Source organism: Physella acuta, unplaced genomic scaffold, assembly GCF_028476545.2.
Source record: "Physella acuta isolate Inbredline_101_S28 unplaced genomic scaffold, ASM2847654v3 ptg000923l, whole genome shotgun sequence".
Taxonomy (NCBI): domain Eukaryota; kingdom Metazoa; phylum Mollusca; class Gastropoda; family Physidae; genus Physella; species Physella acuta.
The window spans coordinates 243,809-266,932 of NW_026732440.1; the positions used below are offsets into that span (position 1 = coordinate 243,809).

General features: G+C 33.5%; 2 protein-coding genes across 2 annotated transcripts; one reads left to right on the forward strand and one right to left on the reverse strand.

Annotated features, from left to right (window-relative positions):
• Positions 1–2,730: 2,730 nt before the first annotated feature.
• LOC131953459 (uncharacterized) lies at positions 2,731–9,436 on the reverse strand. The gene is made up of 2 exons (XM_059316641.1): positions 9,382–9,436; positions 2,731–8,591 (listed from the first exon to the last, which is right to left on the reverse strand). The coding sequence occupies exon 2, from the start codon at positions 8,589–8,591 to the stop codon at positions 7,539–7,541; it is 1,053 nt and encodes a 350-aa protein (XP_059172624.1). The 5' UTR covers positions 9,382–9,436; the 3' UTR covers positions 2,731–7,538.
• A 210-nt stretch (positions 9,437–9,646) lies between these two features.
• LOC131953458 (calcium/calmodulin-dependent protein kinase type IV) lies at positions 9,647–22,194 on the forward strand. Its single transcript, XM_059316640.1, has 11 exons — positions 9,647–10,045; positions 12,751–12,829; positions 13,625–13,687; positions 14,585–14,667; positions 15,781–15,859; positions 16,840–16,878; positions 18,398–18,449; positions 19,189–19,263; positions 19,436–19,511; positions 20,437–20,554; positions 21,145–22,194. Exons 1-11 carry the CDS (start codon positions 9,954–9,956, stop codon positions 21,541–21,543), a joined length of 1,155 nt encoding a protein of 384 aa, XP_059172623.1. The 5' UTR covers positions 9,647–9,953; the 3' UTR covers positions 21,544–22,194.
• The last annotated feature ends 930 nt before the right edge of the window (positions 22,195–23,124 follow it).

Sequence of the window (23,124 nt, forward strand, 5' to 3'; positions counted from 1 at the left end):
TTATGCATCAACAATGATTGTGATTTTTAACTTTGTTACAAAGAAATTTTGCACATTTTCTTATGTAATGTATATAGTCATATTATTCAAATTACTATAATGGGCAATGAAGAAGGTACTATGTAGTAGGATGATGAGTAACACACATCCACCATAAAGCAGTTTTGGATAAGTGTGTTGGTTAGGTTGGTCTTAATCACAGGCAGTGATCTTCTTTAATACTTTTATGCATATTCATCCCACCTACTAAAAGTTTTTTGCAATACAATTAAATAGTTGTTTCCTGACGCCTTATGGTTAATTGTAAAACATAATGTCAAAGATCTTTTGAAAATAAGTCTATTTTTTTGCATCTGTGTATTTTTCTATTAAAGTAGCATTTCCATCTGTATTTAAAGAATTTTTTAAAAATAAATTCAAATAATTTTACTTTGGAAGTAAGGAAACCGTTCATTCAACACAACCAGTTGTGATTTAAAAAAAAAAGATTCTAAGCATTGGTGTTGTTTAATAATAAATCTGTTTTATGATTATTATATATGTAATAGAACTAGTTGGTGTGAACACATCTTTGTTAAATATGCACAGATTATTTTTAAAGCAATATTTATGTAACCATGTTTTTGTTCTTTTAACAAAGGAGAATGTTTTAAGAATGTTTTATGTATTTTCTGAAAAAAGTGTCCAGTAATATTAACAGTTAAAATGAAGATCATTTTAATTTTTATAAAAAGAATTTTTTAAAATCTGACAGTCAAAATAAGTATGTTCAGCTCAGCCAATGATCACATTTATTTGTTACTGGTAATGCTGATTTAATTTCCCAAGTGCATTAGTAGATTAAAATAACATCAAGATTTGTGCCTATTTAAACTACATTTTAGTTCTTCATAGGTAAGACTACAATAAATTGAAGTTAACCCTGGACAAGTGTATGTAAATGTTAAGCAAGCGGTACCTGAGACAATTTATGCATATGCATTTATCTAATTTATAATATTTATATGAAAATTTTGTTAATGTGAATACCAACATTCTTTAAACTTTTTGAATAACAAAGCTTCATCCTGGAAGAAAAAGAGAAATTAGTTCATCTTAATCTAACAATATTATAATGAAGTGGGATATATTTTTTATAGGAATGAAGAAAATATATTTCCAATACTCTGCTACTTATAATTAGCAATGACATTTTAAAAATTACTCACCAAACTAGCATACTGTTGCATACACAGTGTAAATTTACATTTTGATCACTTTTATCTTAAAATGTATTTTGCTGTTGCAATGCAAACAGATACATGTTTGTTCTTTTTTAAAAACCAATTATCAGTGTTTTTGACTTTAAAATGTTGCACTATTTTACTGATAATTCACCTTACATTTTTAAAAAAAACTTTGTATATATGTGTAAAATAGACAGTTAATTATAATATTGACAAAGTGATTAATAATGATGTTTTTAATAGATTTCAATTTATGGCAAAATATGTCATTTATTCATTTCATTTTAAAATTATAAACAATAATACATAATTTAATTATATAAAGAAGCTAATTATTCTATTATTTTGAAGTATTGGCATGAATAAATAACTTTTTGCAATAATCTTTAAGGTTTTATTTTGTGATTTTTTTTTTCATTTGTATAATTTGCCATTGAGAACTTTGATGCTATTCTGCCCTGTTGCCAAGAAAATTAACTAATTTTACATTTGACTTATCTAACAAGGAATTAGTTCAAATTGTCATTTCAAATTAGCACCTTTTAAATAAATCTGAATTAACATTTTAATGACAAAACCCAAGAGCTATGGATCTGAGGTTTGTGTTTAAATCCTGGAGAATAATTGACCTGCATTCTATCACTTGACATGCTACAAAAAGGTACCTTGGTGCCCTTTTGAGAGCTGTCACTATATTTAACACATAGCTTTTAAGGAAGACCAAACATACAACCCTTAGTTAAAGTTCCATTTTGGCTAAATTTTGATTATTTTTATATGACTTCATTTAAGCTGGTCAGTCTGTTTTTAATCTCATAAGAGGTATTAGACATTGTACTTTTAGTATGTATGCCTAACTAAAATTGTTAAACAGGAAAAAAAAAGCAAAAATTGACTCAAATGAGATGGTAGGTAATGTATCACCATTCAATTTAGTTTTTAATATTTTTGCTGGAGTGTACTTATGATCCTTCCAGAGGGGTAGCTGTGGGTTGGGTGGTCACCAAAAGGGGTAGAAAAAAACAGCAAATTAATTTTGAACTGCATTACAGAATTTTACAGTCAAAGTTAAGAAAATAAAATACTTGGCTTTACAGATTTACTTAACTATTTTCTACATCAGTGGCATGGATACAAAGCAGGTATGTAGGTTTATCTTGAAACTAAAAAAAGGAAGGCTTGCACTTACAGTGTTTTAGTGAATCCATGTAAAGGACAGGCATGGAGCATTGTGTAAAAGGTAACAGGCATGCAGTGGTTTTATTATAATCTGTGAATTATGTCAGGATTTTATTTTTGCCTACTGATTATTAAATTTTAATTGCAAAGGTAATACAAACATGGATTCTTTTGTCAGACAACTATTTTAAAGTGTAGTTTTAAATAAACAGCACAGTCAATAGAAAAAAGTCACCCTTTATAAAATGAATATTATATTTATTTATATTATTCATGTATGTTTTAGTTTAACAAAAATCACAAAACATTTGGAAAAAGTCCAAATTTTAAAAATAAAATAAATGTTTCAATACATGAGTTTGAGAGTAACCATTTAATTTATCCCAATATATTATTTAGCAATAATGACTAACAATTTTACCTTAAGCTTTTAACACAACACAGACATGCTTAATTGAATTCCTTAAACATTTTATTTGGTTATAGGGTTATTATTTTAAACAAAGATAATAAGAGAGTTAAGGTAAACACAAAAGTTAGTTTTTTCAAAGAAGCGTATTTAAAATTACAGCTTTAGAAAAAAAATTCAAGGGCCTACAATCAAATAAAACAGTACTGTTACGGTATTGATTCATTAAACACAGTACTTTATTGATTTTTCTATTGCAGGTGGGCTAAATTGTTTCATGCTAACACCAGTAGTGCAACAAGGAGGGGTTGAAGCCAACACAAGTGTGAGACTTAACCAACACATAGTGGTTTAACAAGTTCATTAAAATACATTATTTTTTTTTGCCATTCACACCATTTAATAGGTTTGGGCTGACACCAAATTAAAATAAGTATTAATCAGTAGTTTCAAAAAGTAATAATTAGAAAAATTGGTGTAATAACTGATGTAGATAGATAATATAATACAGTTTATGCCATACAACAAAATGTTTGATCTTAATAAGATTGTAAGTACATGATTTTATTAAGACTCATCTGATCAGGTGTAAACTAATTGAGACTCAGTGGGCTGGGCTTTATATCTGCAATTTAAAAAAATAAAAACAGATTTCTTTTCAGAATAAAGATGGGTATTAGTAGTACTAATAAGGAATGCTGACAACTCAAGGAATGTGATTTCAGATGAGGAAACTGAACTCAAAACAGTTGTGCTATGGAAAACATTGGCAACAGGGGACAGTTGAATAACACAAAGGGTGCAAAAAATATAACTTTTAACTACATTGGAAAAGAAAGAGTGAGACATGTTGCACAAAACTTGCTCATGAGGAAGTTAAAGAAAGCAGCTGTTTTCTTTAGTCATTACAATTTCTGAATTTGTTTTTATTTATGTTATGGCCAATACCTAAAGTTTGGTCAGTTCACAGTTCTAGATTACTTGTCAATGTTATACATTTTTTATACATATTTGTTTGATTGTTAAGTCAGTTTTGTCAGTTTGGTTAAGTTTTTGATCTTGATTATTAAAATTATGATCAATAATAAATAAGAAAATTGTATTCTCTAGTACAACTTGTGTTTATGGGCTTAACATGTGGGTGGAGAAACCATTTATCCTCTGACAGCTAAAACATGTTTGGGTAAAATTGGATTCACTCCCCAATTTTATCTGGGGCACAACACAGCTTTTAAGCTTTATGAACTTTTCTTTGGCACAGGGCGGAACTTCACCATTTTTTAACAACATAGACTTCTGTAACATTTTGCATTAAAAAGGATGAGTTTGATAAGAACCTTGAGAAGAAATAAGGTTGCAAGAAAGCTATACTAAAAGTAAAGTAGAGCCAAAATTTATCTTTAGAATGGAAGTAACAATGGTAAGCTACAAATCTGGCTAAAAAATGTAATTAAACAACTAGCATGTATATTGAAGCAAACATGATGACAAAAAGTAATGGAACGACACTGACTGTATGGTTTTACAACTCCATCAAAGGTGAAGTTAATTGTATGAGCTTAATGGCCCATGTTATGTCCACAAAAAGGTGTTTACAATTCCATTAAAAGAGGAGTTAATTGTATGGACTGATACACCTCGCTTTCATTCAACAAATGCTGCGCATTTTTAGTCCTTGTATTTAGTTTAGGTTTTTCCACCAGTCAACTTAACATACTACAGGCTGTCTAACACAAAAATACCCCTCACAATAGTTCACACCGCTTTTATACATACATTCGAACTTGCGGTAACAATACAATAACACATGGAGTTAAATTCAACTCACAGGCGCACTACCCCTGACTTCTAGGCTATTCCAACCCGACCTAACAATGACCCGTAATATGGACTTTATGGAATATACTGTATCTACAAAAAGGCAAACAAAAAGGTGGCCTATAGTAATGTTTTTTTTTTAACAAAGGCAGCTAACATAATTTAGGAGTTGAAATTCCTGTTGAACAGGACTTTGTAAAATGACAATCACAGATTCTTCCAACTTGATATTGCTAGAGGTTTTGTTCTGCCCCACGCTGAACACAGAAGATAGTTGTAAGCATTGTCCAGGCAACTAGATCACAATGGACCAAACACTGGACAGAGATTATGCATTAACTTACAATGTTAAGGCCACAATGGCAGCACCTAAACAAAAGCATTGTGGGGGGTGCCCTAGCAAGTCAGACAGGAAACATCCACCTACATTCACTAGTTAGCAAAAGTGTACCACATACATATGTTAAAATCATACAATTTCATTAGTTCAATGTGCTTTTAATACTTTTAAAATAACCATTTCCTGTTAACAAAAACTGAATTGGTATTATGCTTTATTCTTTTTCATGTATAATTTTGTACGGCTGTAACCAAAACAAACAACATACCAACATGTTGCATTGAAAGAACTAAATTAACACTAAAATATAAAAACAATAATATTATGAAAATATAAATGGGCTCTTTAGCCCATCTAGTGGTCCCGTTAAGATTTTCACTTCCTCCATAAATTATATATACCAATCAGAATGATGCACCTTGTACGCAAATACACTTTTATACAGTGATGAAAAGGTTATATGGATAGTGTTGAGGAAGAAACTATCTTTTCAAATTTGATGGCAAAGAGAAACTTTGGTGATGGTAACAAACAGGAAATAAAATTATTTGTTTTGTGCATAAAGAAGACTTACTGAAACACTTTCCAATATTCAATTTGAAATCTGGATCTGATGGTGCACTGAACTGTATAATCCTACATAAACCTTTTGATTCAACTCAAAATGCAATGTAGATCTCATAAAAAGCCAACATTATATTCAATCCTGTTATTTTGTTTGTGAAAAGCGGAAACACAATTGTACACAACTTGAACCTTGGAATAAATTACGTTGTCAAGAATTTTTCATTGTTTTACAACTTCAGAATACATTTAATTGTATTTTTGGCACAAAATGAAAAGGAAGAACCTTATTTCAAATTTAAATGCAAGTCAAAGATTACCATGAATCCCACACGTAAGGCTGGACGATACTACTCTTTTAGTACTTTAATTAAACATAATTATTTGAATATAAGGAAAGAGTTTCATAACATTATAAAAAGTTACAAGAAAGATTAATGGAAAGAAGCACTGAGGCTGCAGAACAAGTTGAAACGTTTAAATTAGTTCTTCTATTTAAGGTTCTAGATGATATAAATATCCAATCCAAACTTTTACAAAAACAAAAATTTGATCTCATGACTGCAACTGTTTATAAACTGCAAGTAAGCATTTGAAACAATACAGAAACAAGTACAGTTTGGTTAATGAAACTAAAACCACATTAGACATTAGGTAAACAAAGGCATGGAAAAATAGTTACTAAACAGAAAGAACAAGAGGCCAATTACCAGATGTATCAGTCCACTATCCCACTAAAGATGAAGCAATTCAAATTGTGGTCAAATGGAAAATAAATCAAGCTAGTACTAAAAAAAGCACCTTCACAACAACAAGATTGGGAGTCTTAAGATGTTTTTAGAAAAAGCATCATAGTACCTAATGCATTTTATTGAGTCTTCCCCACTAAATCAAGACCCTACATAGCTCAATAAAACAATATTTAAAATTCAATAGGAAATATAGTTATAACAAGTATCCCACTTAAAAAAAAAATGAAAACCCCAAGCTCTGCTGTTCAAACAGCAAAATAAAAATTGTCACCCTTTAGAATACCACCACCACAGACGAGAAGAAACCACAACATCAGAGAATTTTTGTGTCGACAAATACAAGTATTATAAGAAAGTATAACCTCTGTTTTCATACAGCATCCTTTTGAGCTACACATAAAGTCAGAGATGAAGTTGTTTGTCCACCTTTTAAGTTCAAAGCCAAAAATAGCACATAATTAGATATCTTCTCTGTGAGTAAAGATTCACACAAAATTTTATATACATTTTTTTTATGATTTTATGACCGATACAGCACCAGACTGCCACAGACACATTGATGGTCCCAAGCACCCACTCTACAGAAAAAATACTACTCTTTTTTATTGCTATTGAATTTGTTAACATTAGGAACAGAATTAAAAAAGTATACTTTACATAGGATTTTATAGTCACATGATTTCATAATATACTTAGCTAGTAATAAATGCAGCTCATCTCTAGATAACTATTACACAAAAGTAGTTTCTGAATCAGATCTGTTGTAAAAAAAGCGGCAACAAAAACAACCTTCAACCAGACAAGTCCATTTAGTGAGCTTAACAAATTTTAAAGTTCTTAAAAATTTAATAACTTGCTTATGTTAACAAAATTATATAATCAAAATGCAGTAGCTAATAAATATAATCAAGCTTTCTTCTACTGTTAGGCAAAGCACATAATATTTCTCTATGACTTTAAAATGATCTAAACTTAGGAAACTGAAGGAAATTAAAAAAAAAAACCCTTTTAAAAATTATCACAGAATTGTACACCAGAATAAAAACACAAAGTCAGTCCATATGTATCACATAGACAAAAAAATATATAAATCAAGATTTTAAATAACACTCACTTTTAAAAAAAATAATTCAACAACATCAAATCATACCAAAATATGAAAACTCCAATCAGATGTGAGTATTAGAAAAACTAGATTATTAAAAATTTATTTACATATGGCAAGAAGTTTAAAAAATTGGAAACAAAAATCAGTAAATCTTTGCAACAGGAATAATTTTGAATATTGATGTGTGTCCAGCAAGGGATGTAGACATAGTTTTCAGATATGTGTGATACCAATGATGATTAGCAAATGCAATAGTACGTGGATCAAATTGATTGTGTGGTAAGCTTTTGAATTTTAAGTTTTGACAAGCTCTGACTTGCAATTTTGTAAGTTTTTTCACCTCACTGCACTTAGTAAACATATATTTAAGTTTTGCTGGATCAATTTCAGGGTAAAAGTATTCAGATGGTGTGACATACACTGCATTTTCAGCTTCCAAATTAGAAGGCTCATTAACATATTGTCTGTATAACAAGGTTACAAAGTGAGGTCCTGTGCTGTCTAAATAGTGCCACAATATGGAATATGCAGGGAGGTTATCTATTAGCTTTTTCATAAATGGATGCCCTTTGCGACATCCAATTAATGCATTTATAAGGAGCTTATCAAAGTTAGTATCAATAATAGGATGTTCAAATGGTTCTTGTCCTATAAAGCAAGAGTACTTCAAAGCTAAAGGAAGTATAGAACTGAGTGCTTCCATGTCCATATCTATATACAATCCACCATACTCATGAAGTATAATGTAGCGTAAGGCATCCGCTCTTCTAATAGGCTCTAAATACCCATCATAAATATCTAACAAATGAGGGTACTTGTCAGAAATTAATTTCCTAGCACTTTGATCTGTCCATAGCCAATATTCCCAGTCTGGATGATGATCTGACCAAGACTTTATCCAGGTTACAAACTCTGGTGGAACATCTTCATTCTTCCAGGTCTGATGAATAATTTTTGGTATCTTTGGAATTCCTCCTGTTGGTAAAGTTTCTCTTTTGGTTATTTGAACAGGTGAGAAATTTTCAGGGATAGAGATATCAAGGCGAATAAAAGCGTTCATATCTCCTTCTTCCCACTTCAGTAGATAGTGTAGGATAATAAAAAAGATACACCCACTAATTACAGCAATCAGTCGTGAAGATAAATGACGAGACAGGAAAATAAATTTAGGATGAGGACGTGTGATTGAAGCCATCTGAAAAGTAAAGTGATACAACATAAAATAAAGTGATTATTATTTAAAGTGCATTTTCTACTAATTAGTTGACTAACAACTTTCAAGTGCTTATAATTTTTAACCAATGGGTTGTCCTTAAATCAGGGATTTGACTAGACTATGTAAAATAAAATCTCTAGATATTTTTGGGACGAGTTTTATAGCTAAATCTAGCATATCGCAATAGGCAGTCTGGTTGCAACTAAACTTCATAACAGGCCAGGACACACACGGACTGAGGTGAAGTGTTAGATCTAGAAAGTACTTGTAACTAGTATAGATTCTATTATAGATTCTTCTTATCTAATAAACTAGACTAGAAAGTTAGAGACAAAAACTAGTAAAAAGTGTGAAGTCCCATGGATTATTTTTTTTTATTAGCATAGGGCCTAAAATCATTCATTAAAAAATTATTTTAAATATTATGATTATGATTCAATTAGTAAAAAAAAGTATCATACTTACTAATAATAAACTTATTAAACTATAACTTAATTATTAATTTATTAAACTATCATTAGTTACTTAGTGTCATGGTCATGATTTATCCCAGTTTAGAGTTTACTCAGTTTAGGGCTAGCCTTAGGGCCCTTAGGCTAACTTAGCGGCGTAACGGTTTTACCTAAAAATTTGCCTAAAAAAAAAGATTTCAAATTAGTGAAATTAGGCCTAGGCCTAATTGTAATTAGTAATTATTAATTAAAGTAATTTTAATAATTTAATTAATAATTATTAATTAGGCCTAGGGGCCTATAATTTTTAAATTTACCTTAGAAATGTTAAATAATAAATATTATAAAATGCTTATTGACATAGATCTATATGCTTTACAAAAACAGGCCTAATAATAACTAATAGTGTAATAGGCTTAATTTGTTTATGTTTATTTTAGTCTATTCATCAGTATCATAGATCCAGAATCTACACATCAATCTTCGTAAACTATTTAATCCAATTCCGTTTCTTATGCTGTTTTCTTTTTGTTGACTAAAAAGCCTAATCATAAGGCTATGAATTCTACGGCATAGGATACGAAACAAGAAAACATTTCACTGGAATATGCCATCGATCCTCATATTTACACTTCTTTATTAAAACAAAAATACATTTTAAAACTTTCAGGTTCAAGCATTAAATATCGAATTGATTATTTTTAAGTTTATTTACTAGAATCATCAACTAAATGTATTGAATAGCTAAGTTGATGTTTGAAAACATGCTTCTGAATTCTTTATTTCCTTCTCTACGTCACATAACAACGTTTACAAATGGTGGGCAAGGGGGGTTTACAATTACTTATCCAAACAACAAAAACAAGAAAAACCTCGGTAATAAACCACCATGCCAATAAAAAAGCGTGACTTTTGGATTGCTCAGAGTACGAAGAGATTTTCCTTCTTTAGTGCGTATGAATTACAGAACGAGATAGGCAGGTTAGTATTGATTATAACATTTCAATTAAATAACATTTATGATCATAGTTAATAGTAATGGGCAATAATGGGCCTATGCAAAACGAATTCAGTTGTATGTAGACTAGAAATAATAAAAATCCAGATCTATATATTTTCTCATGGTTCTGTGGGTCTATTTAAGAAAAACAAAAGTATTTTTAAAAAAACCAAGAACAGGTTTGTACAAGATCTAGATCTAAATGTAACTAAATAAATATTCAATTTAGATTCTAGTTTTGGATGTAGATCTATCTTATAATATGCAAATATATAAGGCTAATAGATGGGATCACATATAGATCACATATAGATCTAATAGTTCGTATGCTGCTCTGGTTTATTTTCTCATCGAGCATATGTATCGTTTGTATGCTATAAACAATGGTTTATTCCCTATTTTCTCATAGATCTATATGGGATCATACGTATGGTTTGTATGCTGCACTGGTCTATTCCCTATAGGCTAATAGATGGGATCACATGTATCGTTTGTATGCTTCACTTTTTAGCGCAATTTCCATAATGGGATTGCGATTATTAACTCGTCATTTCTGGATGGATGGATGGATGGATGTGTGTCCGCAGCGTGTCCGCAGCTTTTCGTATCTCCTCCTCAACGAAGCAATATCGAGGACTAGTTCCAAAAGCAAATATGTTAAGCAAATTCCGAGGATGAACATAGGCCAAAAAAAAATAATCCCGGAATTCCTTCCTGGATTTCCCGGAAAAGCAAAAAAAAAAACCGCGAAAAAAAATGCAGTTTTTGGCCCATATCTCGGCAACCAGACCACTTAGCGACTTGAAACATTTACCAATCGATTCCTGTCATAATTTAAAACAATATTGCCGAAGAATGTTTTCAAAAATATCCTTTCGTTCGGTCACAAAAAATTAATTACTACTTTTTTAAACTGAGCATCGTGTAGGCTTTTTTCCCCCTTTGATGCGTAGCTGGACGCGTTCTGCGGTACACGCTGCCATTGGCCAGACTCGCACAGATCTCTGCTCGTGTGGAGAGAAACGAAAAGGGGTGCAAACATCTACGGGTGATTCGTTCGGTCACAAAAAATTAATTAAGGAAATTGCGCTTAAATTGTCACTAGACTTTTTATTAACTTGTTTATTCCCTATAGGCTAATAGATGGGATCATACGTATGGTTTGTATGCTGCACTGGTTTATTTCCTAAAAATTAGCAGATGGTAAAAAGTTGGGGTCATCTATAAATGTCGTCATGCTTTTTTTTTGTCACCAACCGTAAAAAAGACAGACTCACACCATTAAAATGACGTTTACAATCCCCTTAAATGATTGCATTAAAAAAAAAAACATCGATTTCTTTTTAAAAAATTGCTGAGTTCGGTCTATATGAGTCAATTTCTATAACAATTTTTAAAAACCTGAAATAATGGCTAAAATATTCAGTTCCAAATATTTATTTTCAAAATCAAAAGTGTTGTCACACTTTCTGAAATACCCCCCCCCCCCCAAAATAAATAAATAAATAAAGATAAAATAAAGTAAATTAAATTCTGATCACCCTCCCCACAGAGTTTCTTCCAGGCGTCTACCGCCCCCCCCCCCGAACGAACTGGAATTTATATAGATTAAATACTTTTACTAGTGTCCGCCCCCCCCCCCCCCCGAAAATATCAAGTCTCTCTCTCCCCCCCCCCCCTCCCCGAAAGAAAAAAAAGTCAGGAAGAAACACTGCCCACAAGGAGTGTGACTGTGACATAATTTTTGGACGACGAGCCCCTTGGTCCAAAATTTCAAATATCCGGATCGCGGGAACAACACTACGAATAAAAAAAATCTTTCGGCCAAATAAGGTGGATTAAAAAAACAGACTGAGAAAATTACTTCACTAGTGGGAATAATCATTAATCTAATCCGTTAATTATCCGTTACGTTATTCAAATGAGCGCATGCTTTGTACAGGCTTAAAATCTACAACTTTCTCTTCACCAGCGGTTTCCAAACACTGGAAACAAATCTGTTATTATAACGTTTTGGTCTATCTTCAGGTAACTTCCCCTCCTGCCCTCACCTCGTAGTTGATTGACACAGATCTAATAACACAATGCTGTCACATAGGGAGAGCATGAGATGTTATCTCACTTGGCTTGCTTGAAAAATTTATATTACTACTTCACTAATCCAAGAAGCTTCCTCACCTTTCTTTCAGTTACCCCCCTTGGCCTTAAACAAGCATACTAGTGTTGTTTATACTGTTTTGACAAGATTTTTAAAAAAGTTTTTGGTTTCATACACGACGTATCATCGGGGTTTCTTTCTTACATTCTCCGAGGGAATGGTGGCGGACACTGGTTAAAGTATATATCTTCTATATAATTTTTTTTTTCATTTTGATCCGGACGGGTCGGTGGATGTGCACGGCACAATCCTTAAACAAAGGACGTCACCGGAAAGCTATATTTCTGTTGGAAGATTGTGGTCAACTTGTTTAGTGTACAGCACACTTATCGCATTCACAAAACTAGACAAAAGCTTCTTGAACTTTCCTAAGCAATCATTGAAATAAAGCTTTAGGTTTCTCTAATGATTTATACAGTTAAAAGTAACCTTCACCCATGATTTTCTTGTGGTTTGTATCGTACATTCTTACTTAAAGAAGTTTATCATTTTAAAAAATCTACGAACTTGTATTTATATTTTTTCTAGAGGACCCAACTCAATAGTCTACAAATGTCAAAGGAAAGGTCTGGATTTGTTTTGGTCAGTCAAAATCTTAACAAAAAATGTAAGTGTAACAAAGTAATGTACAATTTTTGTCGATTTATTTTTATCTCTCCAACCCTTCATATCGTCTTGAAAGTCTTTAATAAAGTATTTAATAATTTAGTCAACCCTTCCCCTATTTTTACTTAAATTGTAATATAAATATTTACCTATTAAATCAATCCAGTTTATATTTAAAACAAGGCTCGTTAATACTCCTCTCATAGTTTTTGCAACACTTTGCAATTGTTGTATGTTAAAAAAACAGCAGATGTCAGTTAATTTTATTAGTTATTTACTGCTGTTGTAGTGACTAGAATATTTGAAATAAGCTTTGAAACAAATAGCCTACGTGCTATAATATAATTATCAATTTTAAAAATAACCAAACAACATCTTATATAATCGTATTGCGGAAAGATGTTGAAATGTGTTTAAAATAATGATATAAACTATTTTTTTTTGAAAAGCTTTATCAACGTGTTTATTTGAATGAAGCAGAGTCATCTAGACCTCTAAGAGTCGCCTCGAAGTAGTAGTAGCGACAGTAAACCCTGCCTAGAGAGCATGGACTCTAGTTAAGGGTCACCCCCTCCTTCTCTCCTCCCCCCCCCCCCATCCTCAAGGCGAGAGTGACTCACGGTCTGTCATAACAGACACACACACACACACACATAACAGGCTATCCGATACATTTTTAAAAAAATTAAAAATGTTATCGAGCGCCATACTAACTATTTAATGGTTATTTCTACACACCTGACCATACCCAGCACGTTGTAAATCACTGATCACCGTGGGTTTTGTTTTTCTGCAGATAAACAAACAAGTTCCTTTAGCCAATGCGGTAGTTCTTCTCAAGCTGGACCATAAAAATTTGGTAAGCTTTACTAGACACAACTTGGATGTTTTCCGTGTCTTTGTTGTTTATTAAGAATCAATAGGAGTGACGTCATACATTGTTGTCCTCATCACATTAAAAAAGTTGATACTAAAAGTGAAATTATCACTATCACCCCCCCCCCCCCCCCTCAATGTTAACCGTCTCGGGTTAAGGTACGTCGATTGGCGACGGCGCACTCGAATCTCTTTCAATTCTCTCAGGCGCACTAGTATCTCTTTCAATTCTCTCAGGCGCACTAGTATCTCTTTCAATTCTCTCAGGCGCACTAGTATCTCTTTCAATTCTCTCAGGCGCACTCGTATCTCTTTCAATTCTCTCAGGCGCACTCGTATCTCTTTCAATTCTCTCAGTTTTAAAAATTTCGAATAACCACTAATTTACGTTGTTAAAATTGTTATGTACATTCAGTGTTTCTTCCAGACTTTTTTCTCCGGGGGGGGGGGGCACTTGATATTTCGGGGGGGGGGGGGCGGACTACATTTGAGGGAAGGGGGGGCGGACACTGGTAAAAGTATACACTTTCGATATAAATTCCATTCGTTCGGGGGGGGGGGGGCGGTAGACTTTTTTCGGGGGGGGGGGGGGGGGCAGAATGCCTGGAAGAAACTGCGCACATTCCGACACCCATCCCCTCTATCTACCATATCAAAATCTTTAAGTCTTTCCCACTTCTCAGATCAATATTAATAGATTTCTGTTTCCAAAGTTGCCACCCCCCCCCACACACACACAAGGAATACGTGACGCCAAGGGGCGTTGGGTGACTCCATTTTCAATCACCTTTGTACTTTCTACTTGAAAACTTTTGTTGAACGTAAGTCATATACTAATACACATAAAGGTTGTCTGAAGATATAAAATTTGTACTTTAAGGTGAGACTCCAAGAAATCTTTGAAACACGGACTAGAATTTATGTGGTGCAAGAGTTGATCACTGGTGAAGGGTTGTTTGAGAGGTACTTTGATGTTTGTCTACTTCAATTATAACGAAACAATAGCATCTCCATTGTCTGTAATTGATCACGAAATATATATATTTTTAAATTAAATGATTACATTAAGTAAAACAAAAGAAATATCTTCAATAGAATAAAATGAATTTTTTTTTTAAATTAAAAAAAAAAACAAAAAAAAAAAAACAAAAAAAAAAAAACAAACAAAAAAAAAACAACAACAAAAAAAAAACAGCAGCATAACTATGGCAAGCTCTTGCTTTTAGGCTGAATGAAATAACAGCTTTACTCCGTAAGGCGGTTGCACTTTTCTGTAATGTATAACACTAGGTCAATGATTGAAAAAATTCCATAGAAGCAAAAAAAAAATTAATGAGGGCGCTTGCTTACTTTTTGTTTTCCCTCTCGTTACGTCTTGTTGACAGATGTAATTAAGTTGAAGAACTGTGTCACGTGATCTCCCCACTAACCAGATTTGGAGCAAACGCTTGTTGCAAGACGTATTTTTTCCTTGCTTTTATCTAGACGAAAACAATGGAGCGGAAGCCGTATTGGGGGGGGGGGGGGGGGGGAATGGCGGAGTTTAAAAATAAAATCCAAAAACTTTACTTGTTTCATATTGGTATAAAAATATTTAAGATAAAGAAAAAGAAACTAAACATTCAGCCAAAACAATGTGTTTATTCGGGCGCAAATTGTGGTATTTTGATGATTTGTTCCATGTCAGTAGTTCTAATATCATTTTTATGTCGCTTCTAATAAACTTCTCAGACGGTGGCTAATATTGACCTAAACAACCTAATTAACGAAAATAATACAAATAACAGTAATTTACTAAACAAATAAATTGTTTGATACTCCGCCACAATAAAATCACAACAGCAAATCTTTTTTGGAAAATACCACAATGTATATAAAATTAACAAATGACTTTTTAAAAAGAACTAGCTCTACATATCTTTAGCCATGACTATTTTATACTTGTATCGAATATTAATCACCAGAATAATCAAGTTTAAAATGTTGCTGTTACTCAGTTATAACACGTAGTTTACGAAACACAATTTTAAAATGGTAGCAACTAACACACTCCGCTTGTGAACTATCCCATTACAGGATAACGAACCCAAACAGCCCGGCCTACACGGAAGGGGTCATTTCAAAAGCTGTTAGAGATGTGGTCAATGGACTAAAAGTAAGTCAGCACTTAACGAACACCGTGAGAATGATCCACTCACAGACCAAAGTAATTTATTTGATTACGTCTAGTCTGTTGTAGATGTACGAATTAGTTTAAACATTGTTACATTTGGGGAATCTGACAGGCTGGTACATAGATGTTAATGACATCAAACTATAATTGGTTGTATTGTCGATTAATGGCGTGACACTAACAGTTTTTAGATCCTGGCGTAGCCGGTCCATCGAACACTAAATGAAATGTTGTCCTCTCCTCCCCATTAACCCCACGCCCCGGGTAATTCTCCATCGGCCCCATTAGACTATAAACGTGTTACATTTAGCACTTAATCACTTAATGGCTAGGAAACTTCTCATCAAAACAAACCTAACCTTTGTCAGTGCAACAAGCTCGCGTTTATTGTTGTTCTGGTAACCTCGAGGCTTTCTCTGACAATCTTTTCATTAGTCGTATGTAATATTGTGAACATTTTGTCGATCTTTTTATAAGTCGTATGTAATATTGTGATTTTGTCAATCTCTTCATTAGTCGTATGTAATATTGTGACCATTTTGTCAATCTGTTCATTAGTCGTACGTAATATTGTGAAGATTTTGTCAATCTTTTCATTAGTCGTATGTAATATTGTGAAGATTTTGTCAATCTTTTCATTAGTCGCATGTAATATCGTGAACATTTTGTCAATCTGTTCATTAGTCGTATATGAATGAAGACTTTCTCTCTCAATCTTCTTAGTAGTCATATTGAATGTAGTGAAGACTTTTTCTGTCAACCTGCTTTAAAGTCGCTTGTACTATTGTGAAGTTTTTTCTGTCAATCTTCTTAGTAGTTGTACGTAATATCGTGAGAATAGTAGACCATTTGACCATAGTGACAATGACATTTGCTATACTATATTTAAGGCCATAATGACAATGACAATGACCAGACTATGTCAAGTTTTAAGTCATTGATTTTAATCTTTCTTTTTACAGTATCTCCACTTTTGTGATTATGTGGTCAAAAACCTTAAGGTACGGACTTCGTGTTTATTTAAAAGTTTAAAAAACTAAAGGGACCAAAATACTTTAATGTTATGTAAATATGGACATATCAACACATACCTTTTATGTTATAAAAGTATGAGCATACAAACAGGTAACTTTAAAGTATTGAAGGATTACCCAATAGATTTAAGGTTATATAAAGATGGACCTACCAATACGCATCTAACAATAGTCAAACAGCTTTGTTCTCGTTAGAATATCATGAAAACAAGTAGCCTATAAAAAAAATTAAATTGTGTTAACATTTACAAAAACCTACTCATAAACAAGTTACATACACATAGTTGACCATCCGATCGGACATCGCATAGTTCCACATCTGATATAATTTACACATAGTTGCACATCTGATATATCTTGCACATAAAGCACATCTTATCTAACATACATACAGTTGCACATCTGATAAATCATGCACATATAGCACACTTGATCTTCTTCTTCTTCTTCGTTCTTAATTATTAGTGTTGAAGGGGATCGAGATTTATCTGCCAGTCGGTTTGAACTCGAGACTTTGTTCGAATTTATCAACCATGAGCTTTTTGCCGACTCGACCACGCCTCCAACACAATTAAGCGTTACGTGTCAACTGGTTATGCGCCATTGAGGCCATTGACTCCGATTTCAGCCTGCTTTTCTTTTTGGATTTGCTTCCATAGCCTTTGTCCAACCAAGAACAAACTACAAGGCAGCAGATGTTTAATTTTGGAGTTGTCTCTCCTAGAAGAGTGGCTGTCCCCAGCTAACGAGCCTCATCTGCCCGAGGGTTCGAACTCGAGACTTTTCGGTTTAGCAACCATGAGCTTTACCGACTCGACCACGCCGACCCCTTCACACTTGATCTAACATACACATAGTTGCACATCTGATATATCATACACATATAGCACACTTGATCTAACATACACATAGTTGCACATCTGATCTAACATACACATAGTTGCACATCTGATCTAACATACACATAGTTGCACATCTGATCTAACATACACATAGTTGCACATCTGATCTAACATACACATAGTTGCACATCTGATCTAACATACACATAGTTGCACATCTGATCTAACATACACATATAGCACACTTGATCTAACATACACATAGTTGCACATCTGATCTAGCATACACATAGTTGCATATCTAATATAACATACACATAGTTGCATATCTAATATAACAAACACATAGTTGCATATCTAATATAACATACACATAGTTGCATATCTAATATAACAAACACATAGTTGCATATCTAATATAACAAACACATAGTTGCATATCTAATATAACAAACACATAGTTGCATATCTAATATAACATACACATAGTTGCATATCTAATATAACATACACATAGTTGCACATCTAATATAACATACACATAGTTGCACATCTAATATAAAATAAACATAAGTGCACATATGATCAAACAACACCTGGAACAAACTAGCTTGATTATTTAATCCATATTTATTTCCACACAGCCAGAAAACCTGTTATATGCAAATCCTTCAAGCGAAGCACCTTTAAAAATTGGTAAAAAATAGAAACCTTTAACGTGTTAAATTAGTTATTCATTTTAACTCATCGTAACTATCACTTCAATCACAGTACGAGACTTATCTAAATTAAGCAGCAATATATTATTGTAAAATTACAGGCTCAAAACTCGTGCTGTTTCGACTCAATGCTTGTAAAACATTCGCCACAAACTAAAGAAGTTTAAATTAATAGTTGAAGCATTTCTATACTTTGTGTTGCATTATCTAATCAAAGAGATATACTACTAATTCCTACACAAATATAAATGGTAAACTACTTACGAAGAGCAAATAACTTTTTAGAATAATTATTTCTATCCGGCTTTTATAATTATGTTATAAAATATTTAATTTTTGAGAACCGTTTGATATTATGTTTCTGTAGTTCAAAATACTTAATTTTTGAGAATCGTTTGATATTATGTTTCTGTAGTTCAAAATACTTAATTTTTGAGAACCGTTTGATATTATGTTTCTGTAGTTCAAAATACTTAATGTTTGAGAACCGTTTGATATTATGTTTCTGTAGTTCAAAATACTTAATGTTTGAGAACCGTTTGATATTATGTTTCTGTAGTTCAAAGCAAAGTACCACAACAAAATTATTTCCAACACGTTAAAATAATTTCTTAGAACTCTCATCGCACATAAAGTTATCACAAATTTTGTTTATGTTAAAAAATTCTATTATGTTTGAACGTAAATATTAAAATGTATCTGTTTCTCCTGAATAGCTGATTTCGCGATGTCCACAATCGTTGGACCGGAAGTTCATTTATCCTCATTATGCAAATTTCCCAGTTTTACTGGTAATTTCAGTTTTATTTACACCCGTTAACCACGGTATTACAATGTTATTATCTATATGTCAATACAATATAATCAATACAAATAAATATACCAGTGTTAATAACGGAATTTTACAGTAAGTTTAGATTGACTGAAATAGATTTCTTATTTGCTGATTTCTTTTGCACGCAGCGCCAGAAATTATGAAAGGTTCGCCGTGTGGAAAGCCTGGAGACTTATGGGCACTAGGCGTTATAACATTTATACTGTAAGACTTTCATTATACTGCGTTTTTTTGTTAGTTATATCATGTATACTGTAAGATATTCATTATTTGCTAGTTATTTCTTATATATACTCTAAGACTTTTATTATTATACTACGCTTAGGTTTACTAGTTACCTCGTATATGATGTAAGACTTTCATTATACTGCGCTTTTTTACTAGTTATATCATATATACTGCAAGACTTTCATTATACTGCGCTTGGGTTTACTAGTTACCTCGTATATGATGTAAGACTTTCATTATACTGCGCTTTGGTTTACTACCAATTACATCTTGACTTACTTGACTTATTCCTGTGTGGCCCCTGGGATCAAAGGGCTGTAAAAACAACTCTCCACCAGACTAGGCGTTGGGCAGCTCTCTTTATATGCGCCCAGCAGCCCTTGCAGGGGCGTAGCGAGGGGGGGGGGGGCGGGGGGTGCGGACCGCACCGGGTGACACCATTTAGGGGGGTGACACCAAGGCAAAAAAATAGCAAAATATATAGAGAAAAACTTGAGGGGGGTGCAAATCGAAAGTTTGAGGGGGGGGGGTGCAAATAAAAAACTTGAAAGTTTGTCCCCGGGAAGGGTCGCAACGCCTCTGGGGGGAGGGGTGACACCATTAAGTGCCGCACCGGGTGACACCCGACCTCGCTACGCCACTGAGCCCTTTCCTCCTCTTCTCCAGGATTTTCTCGGCTGGTCTGCTTTCCTCATCCCCTGGGGATTCCAGTCTAGCGCTTTCTTTAGAGTGTGCATTTTCCATTTGGCTATTGTTTTGTGTTTTGATGTCTTTACTTGAAATTTTGTCTGGCCACCTTATCTTGTGGAACCCATTACGTGCTCAATTTAAATTCGCTTTAACAATTTAACATTTACTGTGTTCGTAAAACTGAAGCTCTAATAGGTGCAATGTTCAACAGATTGTTTGGAGTCGAGCCGTTCGCCTATGAAGATCCACTATTGCTCTTCAAAAATGTTATCAAAGGGCAGTATGAGTTTCCTTCTAGAGGCGAGGAAGACATCAGTACGGGGGCAAAGGTATCATTTTTTAAAACTTTTAATCTTCCGGTTGTAATGAACAAATTGTTTATGCACGCACGCACGCACGCACGCACGCACACATACAAACACGCACACATAAAAATACACACACACGGGGTGTCGACGTGGTCAAGTCGGTAAAGCTCGTGGTTGCCTAACCGACAAGTCTTGAGCCTGAACCCCCGGCAGACGAGGTTCGTTAGCTGGGGACAGCAGTTTTTCTAGGAGAGACAACTCCAAAATCAAACAACTGCTGCCTTGTAGTTCGTTCTTGGTTGAACAAAGACTATGGAAGCAAATTTTTAAAAAAGCAGACTGAAATCGGAGTCAACGGCCCATTTGAAACATAACAAGTTGACATGTAATACTTAATTGTGTTGAAGGGAATCCCTTCCAACATTAAAAATTAAGAAAGAAGAAGAAAGAGAAGATACACACACATGCACGCACGCACACATACATACGTAAGAACGCGCGCAAACACACTCACACATAATTATATAAGTCACAATTTAGGACTAGATGTATGGGGATATTGTTTAATCTATCAGGGGATACAGCTCAGCTGATAACATCTTGTATTTCAGGATTTTCTTCGCAAAATCCTGGTCGTGGAACCAGCCAAAAGACTGACCATCGAGGCGGCGTACCGGAACTGCTGGGTCAACAGCGTCACGTGCAAGCACGCCGTCCTGGACAACGTGGTCCTCAACATCATCGACTACAACAACCGGCGACGGCAGCAACTGTACCAGCCCCCACTGCCCATCAGCACCATCCACTCGGACGACAACCCGCACTATATACTTCTGGTGGAGCCCGCGCCGGAGCGAACGGAAGAGGAGGTTCGGGAGTCAAATATAGAGCTGACCCCAGAACAGGATGCGGAAGATCCCGAGAAACCTGGGGAAGTTGGGGAAGAGACCAGTGACGTCAATATGTTTAAAGAGGACCCGGGGCAGTTGAGTCCGCCAGTGTTGGCCTAGGTGATGACACGCTGGTGCCAACGTGAGAAGTCGTCATTACGGAGTAGACTGACACGGTGCTTGCATTGGTCAGTTCTTTTCGGACAACTCGTTTATAGGAGCCGTCTCATACCCGGCTTGGGAAAACTGTCTCGCATATTCAAACACTTGTTTTTTTTTTATCAAACTAGTGTTGCATATACCATCTGTTATTGAGCAAACAATTATTGCATTTACAAACATCTATTTTTGACCAAAACTAGCTTGCAATCACTGATATCTATTTTTGTTATAAATCAAGCCCATGTAGTTGAAATATACTGACATGAAACTGTTATAACAGTAGGCATCCTAACAACATGTCCGTATCCTAATAACAATACGTATCCTAATAACAATACGTATCCTAATAACAATACGTATCATAATGTATTAATATGATAGGATTGTTTTTGTTATGACAGTCATAAAAATATATTAAAGATTCTTCTAAAATCATTCTTAATTAATACATCCATTATGTATTAAACAAAATGTATCTTTCCTTTTGGGACTCTGTTTAACTGTCTGGATAGCCACTTTGTGAGTGATAATTTTAAATTGAATGAATGTGAATGAGATATTTCAAACCATGCAATTATTATTTGATACATTCCATCAGATTATTCTTCAACAGCCAATAAAATATGTTGAAGTCAGATGTTTTTCTCTTGTGTTGATGTGTAGCGTAATGTAGCGTTTGTCAGCACATTTTATATTTATTTTAATTCACTTAGTTTTACAAAACCTAACGAAAATATTGACTTTTTTTCTTACTATCGCACCAAGTTCTTTCCCCTTAGATTCTTTAATTTCCGTTTGTAGTATTTGTTTCAGCATTCATCCTTGCTGACGTTTTTAAGTTTGCGTGTCCCATGGGAAATAACTCTAGCCTCAGCCATTTGTTGTGAAACACATAAACTACGTGCTGTCTGGCACCGTTAAAAGAAAATGTCACGAACGATGATAGCACACAGAGAAGAAGAAAATTGCGAATAGAAAATAAACTTCAAGTACGAACAATAATTGTACTAAGGCAATTATATTGGGAAAACCGTTTTCTAAATTTGGCCATTGTACAGAAAAGAAGGTGAAAAATTCATTTATTTTAAAAATTGCTCTGTCATTAAGTTTCAAAATGATTTTAACATTTTGTTGGATTTAGATTAAAGTTCGGCACTTAAAGTTTATATATAGGTGAGTTATATATATATATATATATATATATATATATATATATATATATATATATATATATATATATATATATATATACTATTTTCTTTTGTCCTATTATTGACTCGAAATGTACTTCTAAGTATAGAATTTTACAGTGTCTACGATGCAAATATTTTTAAGACATATTTCAAAAATGTTTTTAATACCAATTTAATACCAATTTGGTTTTTACATTTTTTTAATTATTGGATTTTTATAAATGCATAATACTTTTAAAATGGTACACAAGTAGTTTAATGTTGTTTACATGACATTTTATCATTAAGAACTGACCTAAACAACTGAACGTGGTCGAATGATAGAGCCTTCGACTGCTAACCCGAT

Bases quoted from the DNA above. Each gene is read 5' to 3' on its own strand.
- LOC131953459 (XM_059316641.1), bottom strand. From the start codon at position 8,591: ATGGCTTCAATCACACGTCCTCATCCTAAATTTATTTTCCTGTCTCGT.
- LOC131953458 (XM_059316640.1), top strand. From the start codon at position 9,954: ATGCCAATAAAAAAGCGTGACTTTTGGATTGCTCAGAGTACGAAGAGA. The intron at 16,879-18,397 runs GTACGGACTTCG...ATTTCCACACAG, and splicing joins ATGTGGTCAAAAACCTTAAG to CCAGAAAACCTGTTATATGC. The intron at 19,264-19,435 runs GTAATTTCAGTT...TTTTGCACGCAG, and splicing joins CAAATTTCCCAGTTTTACTG to CGCCAGAAATTATGAAAGGT.